Source organism: Myotis nattereri, assembly GCF_964212035.1.
Source record: "Myotis nattereri genome assembly, chromosome: 5".
In the NCBI taxonomy this organism is placed as follows: domain Eukaryota; kingdom Metazoa; phylum Chordata; class Mammalia; order Chiroptera; family Vespertilionidae; genus Myotis; species Myotis nattereri.
In genome coordinates, this window is record NC_138080.1 from 60,368,444 (window position 1) to 60,383,816 (window position 15,373).

The following is a 15,373-nucleotide window of genomic DNA, read 5'->3' on the forward strand; positions in this document are numbered from 1 at the left end:
CTAGTTTATTCCATTCCTGTTGCAGTCCTGGCTCAAGCCATCCTACCTCTTGCATTTGGGTGCTATGCTACAACACATAGCTAATCACACTTTTGCGATAGTTTTTTGGAATAGTTTTTGTACCATCAAACATGAACATTAGCAACATAGCCCTGTCTCATTTTTAAACAATGTAGTTGAATTTCTTATTGCAAAATATATGTTCATTTTAGAAAATATCTAATATATATAAGCAACAAAAAAGAAAGTATCCTAACATTTAATTTCCCGCCTTCGTTGATCTCCTTGCTGCCCCATTATCATAACCAAAGCAGACTGGGTCATTTCCAAATGCATCTGGTACTTTCATGTTTCATCCTTTCCATGTTATTTACATCCCATCCCCTAATCCCACCCCATTTCTGGCCATTTAAATTCTATTTAGTCTTCACTGACCATCACAAAATCTGTTTTTCTAAGACACCTTTCCGGTAGCAGAGATTAGTGATAATACATGTAAAGCACTTTGAGTGACACCCTGGAGTTATTCCTCCTTGGTATATTTCATACTGTAGAGTCAGTCTGTTTCATAGTTGTGTAACTATTGTTGTTTTTAGCCATGCACTTGTATCCAAATCTAAGCTCTAATATCCACGAATGCATCTGTTTCCTAGGACTTTCAGAACCCTTTCCTTCCAGAAGTAGACAACAGAAATTGTAACATCATGCTGTTTGCCTGGGATGGTGGAAGTAAAAAGAGAATTGGGAAACGGGAATGGGAAGAGATTGGAAAGTGGAGAAAAGAAAGAGTCCTTATCCTTGTTAAGCAAATGATGAATACTCTAAAGCTTCAAGGGCAAAAACTCTAAATTGCTTCATTCGGAGGGTCCTGTTGACGGAGTGGGTTGGACTGAATGTTTAAAAATATACAACACCGGGAATGCTGGTGTCTGTTGTTGAGCTGCTTCATACTCAACTCCATCCACTTCAGACTCAGCAACAACAACAAAAGGCCCAAAGCAGGATTCCATCTCTGTAAAGGTTGGCAGGATTTATCTAGCTTCCTGTGATGTCACAGAAATGGCAGTGGTGGGAGGGCATTGAAAACCTGGGGGATTGTGGAGCAAGAGGATGTAGCTGAAGTTCCTCCTTGAGGTTCAGGAGCTTTGGCTGTTGTGCAGTGGAAGATAGTTCCACCTCCCTGCAGATGGAGAAGCACCACTGCTATCTTGACAGCGTGGCTCCCTGTGGGCAGCTGGGCGCAGCTGGATTTGCATTCCATAAAAGCTCTTGGGGGAATGGTTTTAGAATGTGTCTTGGCTGCATTGCCATGTGGCTGAATGGATGTCTTAGGATTTAATGAAACTCAACAGAGGGGCAGGAGTGGTGAGGGCAGGAACACTGCTTCTCTTAGTTCCAGAGCAAGATGAAGGCGGGTCACAGTCAGGTGGTAGCAGTGGAGATGCTGCCAAGTGGTCTGACTGGCTGCTGGATGGATGTGGGGTGCAAAAATGCAAAAGAGGAGAAGGGAAGTGTTTAACATGACTGTGTGAGAGTGGGCGCCCTTTCCTGTGATGAGACAGAAGGGAGGAAAGGTGGCAGAGGCAGTGGACTCAGGTTAAGACCTGACCTTGAAACTGTATGGGAGGCCAAACTTTTCCTCGACCCTGTTAGGGTCTCCAGCTGGGCCTGAGAATTAAATCGGCCTAAGACAAGAGTAACAGGAAAAAGGCATACAGGTTTTACATGTACATGGACAAATTCATAGGATAATGAAGACTCCAAAAGTCTCAAAAACCTAAAGGCTTTTATACTAGGCTGAACAAAGAGGCAATTATGAAAAAGGAACTAAAATATGTATGGGAAGAGGAAGGGAGCTAAAGGAAGATGAATTATTTTAACAAAGTCTGTGTGTAGAATTCTCTTGGCATTGACTCCCTGTCCCTTGTGATAAGAATGTCTCCTCCCTCCTGGTATAGGAAGGGCATCTTTTACAAGGATTTTAATCTCTTGCTCTCAGGGAGGAAAGCGGAGGTCAGAGCACCCTCTTGTATCTGCTGCCTTTCAAGTGCCTTTATCTCAAAATAACCCTTATTTCAACGTGGCATATTGTGCCGTGGCATGTTTGTCCACCCTTCACGATCTCAGAGTCTGTCTGTAAGGCATCCCAGTGAAGATGCAACGTATGTGTCTGTAATTCAGAGAAGCAGCCTCAACTAGAGAGAGAAACTTAAGATGCATCAGCATAAAATGATGGGAAAGTCTCGGAACTGGTTGGAATTGCCCAGAGAAAGTATAGGTACTAGAGGAGGGTAAAGGGTGCTGTCCTAAACTTTGGGCACTTGAACATTAGAGAGAGCGAGAGGAGAAAGAGCTAGAGCTGAGCAGCTGCACTGGGGTCAAGGTACCACTGTCCGCAATAGAACTGAGACTGACAAGGGGAAGCGGGAAAGGGGTTCTTTATTGAAGGTGGTAGGTGCCTTTACATAATTTCACAATAATCCTGTTAAATGGATGTTGACATTCTCCCCTTTTAAAGGGAAGAAGTTGAGACTTAACTGAATAATAGGTAGGTGAGCTGATTTTCCTTCCTGTTACATGAATCCAGAATTTTAGCCTTGTTTCTGATCGAGTTTTAGCCTCGATCCCCAGGCTACTTTCAGAATAGCACAGGCTATAATCCATGGGTCCATGTGGACTTCTGTTTTTATTGGAGAGCTTAAGAGCTGGCCCCGGAGTCAGCCAGGCTCTGCCAGTTCCTTGCTTATCCAGGGAGCCCGCTGGCCATGGACGTGCCTCTTCGTTCTTGTCCTCTGTATCAAGAACAGAATCAGAAGTCTTATTTCTGCATATTAATTTCCTCTTAACTGGGGGGTAAAGGATCCCAAACTCCTGAGTGTGACAGCAAGAGCACTGGGACAATGGCTGTTTATATTTTAAGTACTTTAGCGACAGATACAGAATGTTTTCCTGCCTAGTTTCCTTTCTCCTCTCTGACCGCCACTTTGAAGCAATTAAAATGAAGTCATCTGGGAGATCCTGTACAAAGAAAAGCTAATCACATTGTGTGGGAAATAGAAAAAGAGTTGCAGGTGTATTTCTGTATCTATATACTTACCTTTTGGTAGAATTGGCCTATTTACCTGTCTACTAGTGTGTAAGATGTAATATTTTTGGTTTTGGGTTTGATTCTTTTTGACATTTTTCTTTAAACAATTTTTAGTCCACATTTCAGCTCCCATCCAGCCGGGCTGATGGCAAGTCAGTCTAGTGTTCTGAGCTCCCCTCTTGCCACAGGCCTTATCTTGCACTGTAACTTCTAGAAGGCTTCTTATCTATATCAGTCACCGGCCACTGATGTGCCCATTTCCTATTCATTATGGTACCTTTAAGCCCATTCATTTCATTGTATCCAAGACAAGGGAATCTTTGGGGAAGCTGATCAGTGATTTAGGGCTGGTTTCCTGGGATGCATCTCATAGCCCTTACTCCCATCTGGTGGTCCTCCCTCATGAGGCACCACACAGAACTTCTTCATCCTTTCCTTCCTTTTCCCTCTCCCTCTCAGCCCTCAAAGATCCATTCCCCCTTAATAGATACCTCACATGTTCTTACTCATTAGATTAAAGAAGGACAAATCTATTTAGTTTCAGGCAGCTCTTGCTTTCAGCCTTGCTAAAACCATTGAGGCACATGCTTTATACTACAGCCTAAAATAAACGAGAGCAAAACACAAATTAATTTCTCAAAAATTATTTTACCACTGTCTTACCTACACTTAAATGTAGTGATCACATATTAGCCTTCCTGTATCCAGACAAAATTAACCTTAAACACTTTCTCATAAGCTTTCTTCTTCAGTTCTTGAATCATTTATGATATTTCTTTCTGGACTTTATCCAAATATTCTCCTTTCTAAAACTCAGAGATCAAAACTGGAATCCGTTCTATGATAATCACCTGAATAAAGCAATTAGGCTTTCATCTCATATGTCTCTCTCTCCTTTTTTAAAAAATTTTATAAAACACATCTAGATTTGAGACCAAGACACTTTCCTATCTTTTCTGGAGTTTTTTTCCTCTTCAAAGTAAAGTGTGCTATATCTGAGAATATTACTCCTGGAGCCTTGCTTTTCCTGATTAAAAAAAAAATGTCCATTTTTCAGGTACTTAATAAAACTAAAAGAGTGAGATGGGAAGAAGAGGACAAAACATGATACCAAGGAGAAATTAAATTGAAACATCAAATAGGTCAGGTGTTTGGTTTTTAATTCTAAACTAAAATATGAAATAGATAAGAATGAGCAATAACAACTTGAGAGTCCCAAAGCAATGTCAACATGCTTTGCATTCTTTGATTTTGGCACTCTTCCCCAGTTATTTCTTACTGAAATGTCACCTGTTCCATTAGTAGTAAATATATGCATCTCCAGAGTACTGCACTTATGTTGTGATAGAATCAAAGGACCACAGGAAGGTAGAGATAAGAGTAGCTTTAGAGGGCTCTTAGTCTAATCGAACAACTGGCAAGAAATCACACCTGGCTGTTTCTGAGTCCTAGCGTGAAACCTGTGATTAGAGGATCCCAAATCAGTAAAGTGAAAGGAATAAGTTTTTCCATTAGACAACCAGTGATAAAAATATCTTATCTTCCCTTTGAGCAAGTTTTGCAACCCTTTTGAGCCTGAGGAGATAATACCACCAACCAGTTTGACCCTTTGTAAGGAATGAATTAGACATTAGGTGTACCGGTTAATAATGGCGGATTTTGTAATAAAAGAAAACATGATAATTTCAAGAGAAACATCAAAAGTGCTTTCTTCAAAAGTAATGTCCATCACTAGCTACACATTTCCCCCATCTTTCAGGTAATTTGTGGATACTGTCCCAATAGAACTTTTCTTGTTTTGAGGCAAACCATTCAGACATCCAATTTTCCACTTCTTCATATGTTTTGAAATGCTGCTCAGAAAGTGCATGTGCCATCAATTGGAACAAGTGGGAATCTGAAGGAGCAAGGTCTGTTGAATACAGCGGGTGGGTTAATACTTCCCAGGCAAGATCTTTTAACGTGTCTTTAACAGGTTTTGAAGTGTGTGATGGTGTGTTATCATGAAGCAAAATTACTTCGCCGTGTCTTCTGGCCCATTCTGGTCATTTCACAATCAAAGCGTGGTTCAAATTGACTACTTGTTGTCCATAGCAATCAGTATGAACGGTTTCGCCTGATTTTAGAAGCTCATAATACACCACACCTTTCTGATCCCACCAAACACAGAGCATTGTCTTCTTTCTGAAGCGATTTGGCCTTGCAGTCGATGTTGATGGTTGACCTGGATCAACCCATGATTTTCTACCTTTGGGATTCTCAAAATAAATCCACTTTTCATTGCAAGTCACAATTCAATGCAATAAAGGACTTTCTTTTGTGCCGTTGAAGCAACATTTGACTGATGACTTTTTGGTTTTCCATTTGTCTTTCGTTCAGTTGATGTGGCACCCATTTTCCTTCCTTTAAAATCTTCCCCATTGCTTGTAAGCAATCGGAAATTGTTTGCTGAGCAACGTTTAATCTTTCTGTAAGTTGTTTTTGAGTTTGACATGCATCTTCATCCAATAATGCTTTTAATTGTTGGTCTTAAAACTTTTTCGGTTGACCTGGACATTTTTTGTCTTTCACATCGAAATCATCATTTTTAAAGCGTTTAAACCAGTGTTCACAAGTATCTTGAGATGGAGCATGTTCACCATAAGCTTCCCGAAGTATACGATAACTTTTTCTTCAAAATAAAGTAATGAATTAAAACTTCCCTCAAAGCTCTTTTTTTGGCATGAAATTAGACATTTTTAAGTGTAAAAATATCTATGATGTTAACACCTTCAGCAAATTTGACTTATGAAGTTTTAAAGCTTGCTGTCAATTCAACAAAACAGCATACAAATCAAATCGCACATCTATTAACATATGTGTAACTCCACCTATTGAAAAAAATCCGTATTATTAGCTGATACACCTAGTACTGTCTATAAAGTATCTATCAAATCAATAGTTCAAGCCACACAGTAGGTCTCTTTCTTTACTTCAAATATTGCCTTTCAAAGTAGCCCAGACTTTAAACTACAGAACCTTTGACTATTGAAACCAACAACCATCTAACCATAATTTTCCTCTTCTGCAAGCCAATGGGATTCTTCTCATTCTCATTGTCATCAGTCTTTTTGGCTATGCCAAGTTCCCAAGTCCACTACCATCTTCCTGGTTACCATGCTCTGGTACCCTCTAGTTCACAGGAGTCCTCCCCTTAGAATTACATGTGTGCAGTGTCCTGTGGGGCGGACCCACCCTTCCTCTGAGTGCATGTTCTGCTTAATGCTGTTCTTTCTTAAATAGCCAACTTGTACAGGATTATTAGAAACATCCCGTTACCTGGACACTCAAAGCAGTGACATGGTCACATGCGTTTCAAGTAATTTCTTAATTTAGGGGACTTTTCTGTGGTTGACACAAGATATTTTGAATTCAGATTCTGTACTCCAGTTAGAATAAAGAAGGCATTTTAAATGTGTCTAGTGATCCAGTGGCCACAAAGGCCAATCTTGCTTCTCAGCTACTGGAAATTATGCCACACTTTTTATGCTTTTATGAAAATTTCCCCTGTATTTAAATAGTTGCTCAGGTTTTTTAAAGTTCTAAAAGTCTACTTTTAATATTTTAATTACAAATCAAAAATTTTTAAAGATTTGGTAGATAGTTTGTCATCTATGAGTAGTTTCAGTCATTGAATTTCACGGACCTTAGTCTAAACTGAAAACAAATGGTCCTTCTCCCTTTATCTCACCAGACTATGATATAATCAGACTGTGAACAGGGAAACAACCTTCTCAGCATCCTTTCCTTACAGTTTGCTGTGGCAGAAGCATAGGCAAGGCCTTTTGATTTATTTTCTTATCTGAAATTACATGAAAAGGTATAATTCAACGTGAAGATTTTTTAAAGTCACTTTTAAATCTGAGAATCTATGTTTCTGTGATTTCTGTACCACTCTCAAAGCTCTTAGTGATACAGAGGTATATTATATGCATTTTTACACATATCTGCCAGTTTAAAAATTGACACAGTCCAGCAGTCCATGGCCTGAAAATGATACTCTATTAAGGTCAATTCAGCAGATGAATGTAGGGCCCAATAAAGCTCTGTAAGATATTAATTCTAAAATCTTGGCTCATAATTTCAAGATGGTATGTCCATAGCTTTAAACTTGGTGTAATTAAATGTGAACTGGTCTCATTTTAACATGGGAGGAAATGAGCTTTTTGGTCAAAAGAAAAAATTTTCTATTCAGTTTATATAATTAAATTGATTGGGGTGACTTGGTTAATAAGATTATATGTATTTCAGGTGCACAATTCTATAGTACATCATCAGTGTATTCCATTGTGTGCTCAACACCCAAAGTCTAGTATTCTTCTGTCATCATATATTTGACCACCTCTGTCCTCTTTAATCTACTTCACCCCCCTTTCCCTTCTGGTAACCACCCTTCTGTTGCCTGTATCAATGAGGTTTCTTGTTTGTTTGTTGCTTTCTGTTTCACCTATGAGTGAAATCATATGGTTCTTGCCCTTTCTCCATCTGACTTATTTTACTTAGCATGATACTCTCAAGATCCATCCACGTTGTCTCAAATGGCAGTAGTTCATCTTTTCATATGGCTGAGTAGTGTTCCATTGTCTATTCGATTTTAACTGGTAATTTTCCTTTGGGGGAGCTTGACGCGTGATAGTGGTTTAAAGAATAAAATAACAGATAACAAAACTGTTAATGAATTAACCAACATGGGGAGATAGGAGGATTCTGACTTTTGTTTGCAATGGTCAGAAAGATTTGAGAGGATACCCACAGTGGGGACTTGTGCTCTCTAGGATATAGCAGCCATCACTGACAGAAGAGAGAGGGAATAAGCAAATACCAAGTCACGCACATTGGGTTTTATTTAAGGAAATGTCTCCTCGTGTAGGCAGTGATGTGTTTAAAAGTGAGACATGTCCTTTTCCTTGTTTCTATTTTAAGTGATTGCTTTGACAGGTCATTTGATTAAAAAAAAATCATTTTCTCTCCTGCAGATTCAGAAACTGCCCTTGAATGTCTGATTATGTCACATTTTCAGTGTAGACACACTGTGGTTTGCTTCCATGGAGAGCCAGTCAGTGATGGCTGCAACTAGTGACATGATTGTCACGGAACCTTGCAGGGTACCACTGATGACTCATTGGGCATCATTTCCCAGTGAGGAAATTACAGATGTTACCACTTAACACATCCTTTGCAGTTTGCACTTGCAGAGTGCTTCAAAATTGTCAGGGAGGAGGGGAGATGGGAGGCTGAATGAAAAGGTAAAAGGGTTAAGCAAGAATATATATATATAAATAAATAACAGTGTGGTGATAGCCAGAGAGAAAAGAGGATGGAGAGTAGTTGGAGATAGGCAAAAGGGGGCGGGGGATGGGAATGGAGACTTTGCTTGGGGGAATGGGCACACCATGCAGTGTGCAGCTGGTGTTTTATTGAGTTGGACACTTGAAACCTATATCTCAATAAATTCAATAAATTAGAAAAATTCATTTGTTCCCACAAAGAAATGATCATTTGTGCTATTCTTAGCAGGAAGCAAGGAGACAGCCACAAGACCACTTGTATCCACTCTGCCTATCTATGTGTGATTATTAGAAAGAGAGATCATTTCTGCAGTACTATATTGATAGGTTGTGGTTAATATTTAACCTACATTTGTAATCAGAATCTAACATTTGCACCATGACAAATAGTTGATAGATACATAATTGGATACATACATGCATACATACATAATAGTAGGTAGGTAGATGATAGATGATAGATAGATAGATAGATAGATAGATAGATAGATAGATAGATGATAGGAGTTAGTACTTCTCTTCTAACAGGGAACATTGGAGAGGAACCAAGGTTTCAACAGGTTGTTAAGATTAACTACAGATCAACTTCATCTTAAAACGGGCCAGGAGGGAGTGTGAGTGAGGATGATATTGGTGATAACAGTAATGACAATAACTAATATTTATCCAGGCCTTGTTTTATACCTTGTACTGTGCTTTTTTAAAGTTTATCTTTATTGTCGAAAGCATTACAGATGTTTCTCTTTTTCACCCCGTTCACCCCCTCCACCTAGCTCCCAACCCTCCCCCCCAGGCTTCACCACACTATTGTCTGGGCCATGGGTTATGCATATGTTCTTTGTTTAATCTCCTCCCACTCCCTCCCTTCCCTCTGAGATTCCTTATTCTGCTCCATGCTTTATGTTTCTGTATCTCTTTTGTTTGTCAGTTTATTTTGTTCATTAGATTCCACATATAAGAGAGATTATGTGATACCTGTCTTTCTCTGACTGGCTTATTTCAATTTGCATAATAGTCTCCCGTGCTAAGGTTTTTGAATGTATCACCTTACTTAATTCTTTTAACAATCTCATTGTTCCTGTGCATAACGAGAAATTGTATGGGAAAAGATTAAGTATTTGCTCAAGTTTTGTAGCTGTATGTGCTGGAACTGCGGGTAGAAAAAGGGCAAGCATTAGTTCAGAGCCTTTCTGTTTACTTTGCGCATCTGGAAATGTGCAAGGGGACCTGAAAGTCACCTATCCAGCCTCCCTTGGCCCTTTATCCCATCTTCCCCAATGGCCAAAGCATGTTTTATGACCCAACACCCTCCACAAGTCCCAGTGTATGGAATAGACTTCTTGAAAAGTGTTTTTTTCTAGTTCCCAGAATTGTTCAAACATGAATTAGACCACTTATTTCCAACTGTTCTTTTCAACCAGACCACAGCATGGTTGACTAGGGATCTTAAACTAATTCAGATTGCTCTGTGGTATGTTTGAAATAACTATGATTATTGTTTGCCCAGATGTGGCCACTGCGGTAGCACACACACAAATTCTTTTGCAGAGGCACAATCAAGTAATATCAGTAAAAGTTACCTGCTCTGATTGGCCCTCTGCACCTCCAACACCACCCCCATGGCACGTCTGCAGTTGAACACCAGTGGGCTGCAACAGTGACTCGCAACCTCGTTTGATTACATTTCCCTACTAGCTAGAAAGGTACTAGCTACACTACCAAGGTGTGTGTATTTCTCAATTTACAAATTATTTAATAATTATAAGCACTATTGAAAGCTTACTATATGCCAGGCTCTATTCTAAGAAGTGTGTAAGTGTGACTTACAACACTTCATAGCAGTTCTGTAAAGTAGGTATTGTTATTATTAACACTATTGAAAGATGAGGAAATGGAGACATTAAATGTTTAAAAATTTGCCCTAGTTAAAAAATGTAACTAGCAGGTGACTGGTTCAAGCTTGAAGCCAGGTGGTCTCACAGACTATGGATATCACAGCCGCCTCTATGTGTTACTCTACTAATACATTATATTCTTTATGAGAGAAATGAAAACTAGAAGTTGTAAAAGAATGAGATACACATTGGTAATAATTTACTGAACAAATGAATGAAGTATTTCTCTGGGATGAACAATGTAGGGATTCCAAGCCCCCGGGCAAGCCCACAGAAAAAATAATATAGGACAAGGAAGCTTTTCTTAGTCACATTCGAAGGTAAACATACCTTAAAATCCACTGCAGGTTTCCTACCTAATGAGGAGCGGGAAGTTCTACAAGTAACCAAGTGCTTTGTACCATTGACAATAGAAATTATGCAAGTCCAAAATAACCCTCCCTTTTGCTCCATAAATCATTTGTCTTCCAGATAAGCTTCCACTTTTCCTGGTCACTGGCTTCAGGGTCCTTAAATCTTACCAAACAATGGGAAACACTAGAGCACACACTGGGTGATTGACTTGGTGTGTTAAACTACGGTTTGAAGATGATCACTACTGACTGTTTATCCAAGTGTGCTCATTAAGGTGGTCGACACCTGCTCAGAAATGTCTGTGTAGGGGGTTTGCAGGGGCTGCACCTGATTGAAAGGGAGCACTGGCAGCTCTGGGGCTTGTTGAGAACTTAGCTTTGGGTGCACTTTCCATAAGACTGACCCACCACTCATTTTCTGCCTCCAAACATGGAGGAGCTGATGGAGATCAAACAACACCTTGACAACTGAGCATGATTGAAATTCTGAATACTCTGAGTACTGATGAAATACACCATAGAGAAGAATTTTAATTTTCAACATATATCAGTATGGCATATTTTTTTTTTTTAGAGAGAGAGTGGAAGGGAAGGAAGCAGACAGGGGCCAGGGTCAGGGATGGGAATTGAATCTGCAACCCAGGTAAACACCCTTGACCGGGAATCAAACCCACAACCCTTTGGTGCCCATGCTTATGCTCCAACCACTGCACTACACCGGCTAGGACAGTATGGCATATTTTTTATTTGCCATAATTGTAGCTGCTTTTAAGCCAATTATAAGTACCCATTGTTACTTACACAGAAAATACACAACCTGGAAATGTAGAATCTTTTATTGTTTAAGGTGTCACTCTGCAAAGATGGATCTCTTTTAAGCTCCGGAGTCCATAGGAGATAGATATTTAAGTAAGATGAGCAGGAGACAATGTAATTACGAGCTGAAGGAGTAAGAAGGACACTGAGTCGGGTTTTGTTAAACTAATCTTATGGCTGCCGAGGATGGCATGTCAGATATTTCTTTCATTTTAAATACCAACCCATTTCTATAAATCATTTTTCTAATGTAATACATTATACAGGTACGAGACCAGTAGAGAGTGAGCCTAAATGTGTCAGACACATTCTTTTGCTTCACTACATACCGTTTCTCTTTCATTTGCCAAAGATGTATTTATCCGATTACTTTTATGGGCTGATCCACGTTTTAGTTTTATTCATGGAGTTTTGTTTATTGCTGCTATTATACTTATTTGCTTCTTCCTTGCACATTCAGATTCAAACCATGTGAAATATCATCCGAGTGTCTCTCCCTTCTCTCTTGCACCAAAAGAAAAAGGAATCTCTTTTCGTAACAACATTTGTCAATGAGAAATACATTTGTCAGTGAGAAAAAAATACACAGGGTGTATTTAGGGCTATTTAGCATACAACTTCCATCTGAAGCAGCTTTATTGTATAAGATAATGTGCTCTACTTCAGGATGTTTAAGGTTGAGTTTCTTTACTGTGTGAATGCTCTTCTATTTTCTTTCCTCCCCCTACACCCCCACCCTGTTTAACAGCAGACAAACCCAGGGAGCCCTGAATGAATCCGATGATCCTGAAACAGGCTGTCTATCTGATAACAAGCCAACTTCTCGACACTTCTATCCTGTCGCCTTGCTGCTTGTCAGCTCACACCTGCTAGTCGTGTGGCTCATTTTAAGTCTTGCTTTACTATTAGCCAAATACCAATAAGTTTTACTGTTGTATTCCTTTCTTTTCTACAAATGATAATGGACTTTAAATTATGGGGACAATGCTGTAATATTTCTACATTTTAAGATCCAGAGAATTTAAAACAGATGTTTGAATTGTGTTTTCTTTGTTTTTTCCTAAAATCTAAAGAAGAAGTACTATGCATTAAGTGAATTGTTCTGTTCTTTTGTTCATGGAGAAGTGTTTCCCCCTGTTCACTAGCTCAAGAAGAATTTTAAAATTACTATCTTTGGAATAAGACACAGAACAGAATCCTGAAAGCTTGAAGGTCTACACTTCCTGTTCCTCTTCCCGTTAAATTTATCAAAGAAATTAAGACTGAGTTTGCACAACACACTGAAACTCTGAGACAAGGCCTAGACATGTGGGAGGTTCCGGACTTGATTTCCACTGTGCTAAAATCGTTGCCATCAGCTGGCAGAACCTTCTGTTTGATTTCTTAACCTGTTTGTTTTGTCATTTCTTTGCTGCGATTAACCCCCTTCTGTCAAGTAACTCTATGAAGAAAATGGCTGTTTCTGTTTTGTAATTAAATTAACCTGTTTGTAACTATGGTTTAAGTTGATGTGGTTTGGACAGTACTTTTCTATTCTTTTTAACGAGGTCTTGTCTGTGTCTTGATGCCCCGTTTCCGCACCTGTGACTTTGTACTGTCTGTGCATAGCACTTCTCCTCTATAAAGTGGAGACTCGGACCAGGCTGTTCCAGAAGCCATTTTTCTCGTCGTTGCACAGTTAAAATAATGAAGTAAAATAGAGATTGAACTTTCCTTTAAAAATCTATAGGGCCAGACTTAATCAATTAAATGCCTTATTCCTAGAACCTGTATCCTTAGGGCTACATATAGATTTTAATGTGTTTTAAAGAAATTAATTTGTGGAAGAGTTATTAAAAAGGCAGATATATTTATGAGATTAAAGCGAAGCTGTATTGTGGAGCAAATTATATTTAAAGAGTTTATTAAACCTTAAATACCTGTTAAGAGCAAAGAGACTTTAATCATCTCTTTTCCGAGGGCAATAATGGTATTGGGCCTGGCCTAGGATTTAATTTTGTAAGATGTATCATCATTTGTGAAAAACAAACAAAAAACAAATGTAGAGTTGAATCTTTGTTATTTTTACTCGGACTGTTGCTGCAACTCTGCATTGAACAAATAAAGCATATTTATTTATTCTGTTTCATGAAGTTGTACTTTTTCCCCTTTTACCAGAGAAGGATGCCGCATAGAGAATGTACTGAAGAATATCAAATGCAGAAAGTATGCTTTCAACATGCTACAGCTGATGGCTTTCCCCAAGTACTACAGACCTCCAGAGGGGACTTATGGAAAAGCTGACACCTAAGTTTTCCAACATGTAAATAAACAGGAACACAAATACGCTTCAGTTGGATACTCTCTACTTTTTCATTTTTCTTTTATTGTCATGAATTTGTGGAGGGCGATCATCAGGGATGTTTGCCCAAATCTAGGAATTACTTGAATTACGGTTATCAGCATCTTACTCTGAAAGATTCATTTTTAAAAAATCTTACATAATATTGTCCTTTCCAGTTCTAAGTTTCTACGTGTTGACTCCTGCTGATTGAAATCAGCTCGGAACATGTAACTTTCATTCATGGGGTATTTAACGAAAGACATTCTGAGGTAACAGGTGCCATGGGGGACTAGCAGTGACTCAGAGAGCAGTGCTGTCCCTCCACAATGAAGCTAGGAGAGTGTGACAGGGAGAGGGACTTTGTGAAATGTCCCAGATTTTCTCACACATACTCTTAGAGCCCATTTTGAGGTTTAAAACATATTTTTCTAGTGATTTAAAATTAGGTAGAGTTAACTCATGAACCTGGTTACAGAACAATTTACAGGTATGCCTGTACTTTGTCACCCAGTAAAGATGTGACTATTCCTCAAACAGGTGGATAGACAGTGTTAGTAAAGCAGTGAAAATACTTTCCAAAAACATGGTGTCTTTTCAAAGCTCTGGCATGGGATATATGGCCCTGTTGTAAAAGTAGCAGGAGAGAAAGTTGAATTTGATAATGGGCAAAATACCACGAGGAATAGAAACTGCAAGGAAACTAAAGATGGTCAGCCTGTTGATGTCCTAAGTGAAAATCTCCATTGGCCTGAACTTTATGTGGTCAAGTTCATGACACTCAAGAAAATGTCTCTGAGATGTTTTCCAGCAATAATCTTGGTGCAGAATATAGATGGTGTCAGTATGCATTACCTGGCATAGAATAGTATATGTGAATAAACCTTCTAACATGTATGCAACCATAACTAATGATAAACCAAAGCAATTATTTCTGTTAACCTGAATTTCAAATTTGTCCTTAACTCAGTAAAATAACACCATAAATTGTCTAAAATTTTAAATTAGAATCTGCCTTAGAGATCATTTTGTGTAACACCTTCATAAATGGGTAAATGAAAGCACAGAAAAGTTATACCCCCAATTACCCAGGTAGATAATTTTAGAACCATGATTACAATCTTTTCCTACCGCCCTTCCCTATGGCTTATCTCTTCTCCAAATTGCCATGCCAAATACCCATGAAAATTATAGGTGAGTTCTAGTTAGTTAAATAGAAATTGACATCTATTACCGGAATTAAAACTTAGATTACAACACTGAATAAATGAAACCTATTTTCTCTAAATTTTAAGAATTTATTATTTTTCCTTTCTCATCAGAGGAGCATGACATTGATAGCATAAATTACCTTCAGAAATTCCACAGGCTTGTTACATAGACATCTCTTAGCTAAGACCACATTCAGTGGATGATATTGTGGGGGTTTCCATAGCTAATGTGATAGCTCTTTGACTAAGACACTAGTTGAAAAAAGGATTCCAAACAGATCTCTAGGTTCATAGGTTCAAATTAATAAAAATTTTTGCATAATTCTTTGGGGCTTTTTAATACTAGAATTATCAATCTACTAT

The 15,373-nt window shown here is 38.7% G+C and overlaps 1 protein-coding gene across 1 annotated transcript in view; it reads left to right on the forward strand.

Moving 5' to 3' along the window:
- The window catches only part of INPP4B (inositol polyphosphate-4-phosphatase type II B), a 563,351-nt gene extending 548,646 nt beyond the window's left edge, over positions 1–14,705 (forward strand). The window contains exon 26 of the mRNA XM_081093135.1: positions 13,637–14,705. Coding sequence (XP_080949261.1) covers positions 13,637–13,769 — 133 coding nt within the window. The 3' untranslated portion in view covers positions 13,770–14,705. The remainder of the gene's footprint in view (positions 1–13,636) is intronic.
- The last annotated feature ends 668 nt before the right edge of the window (positions 14,706–15,373 follow it).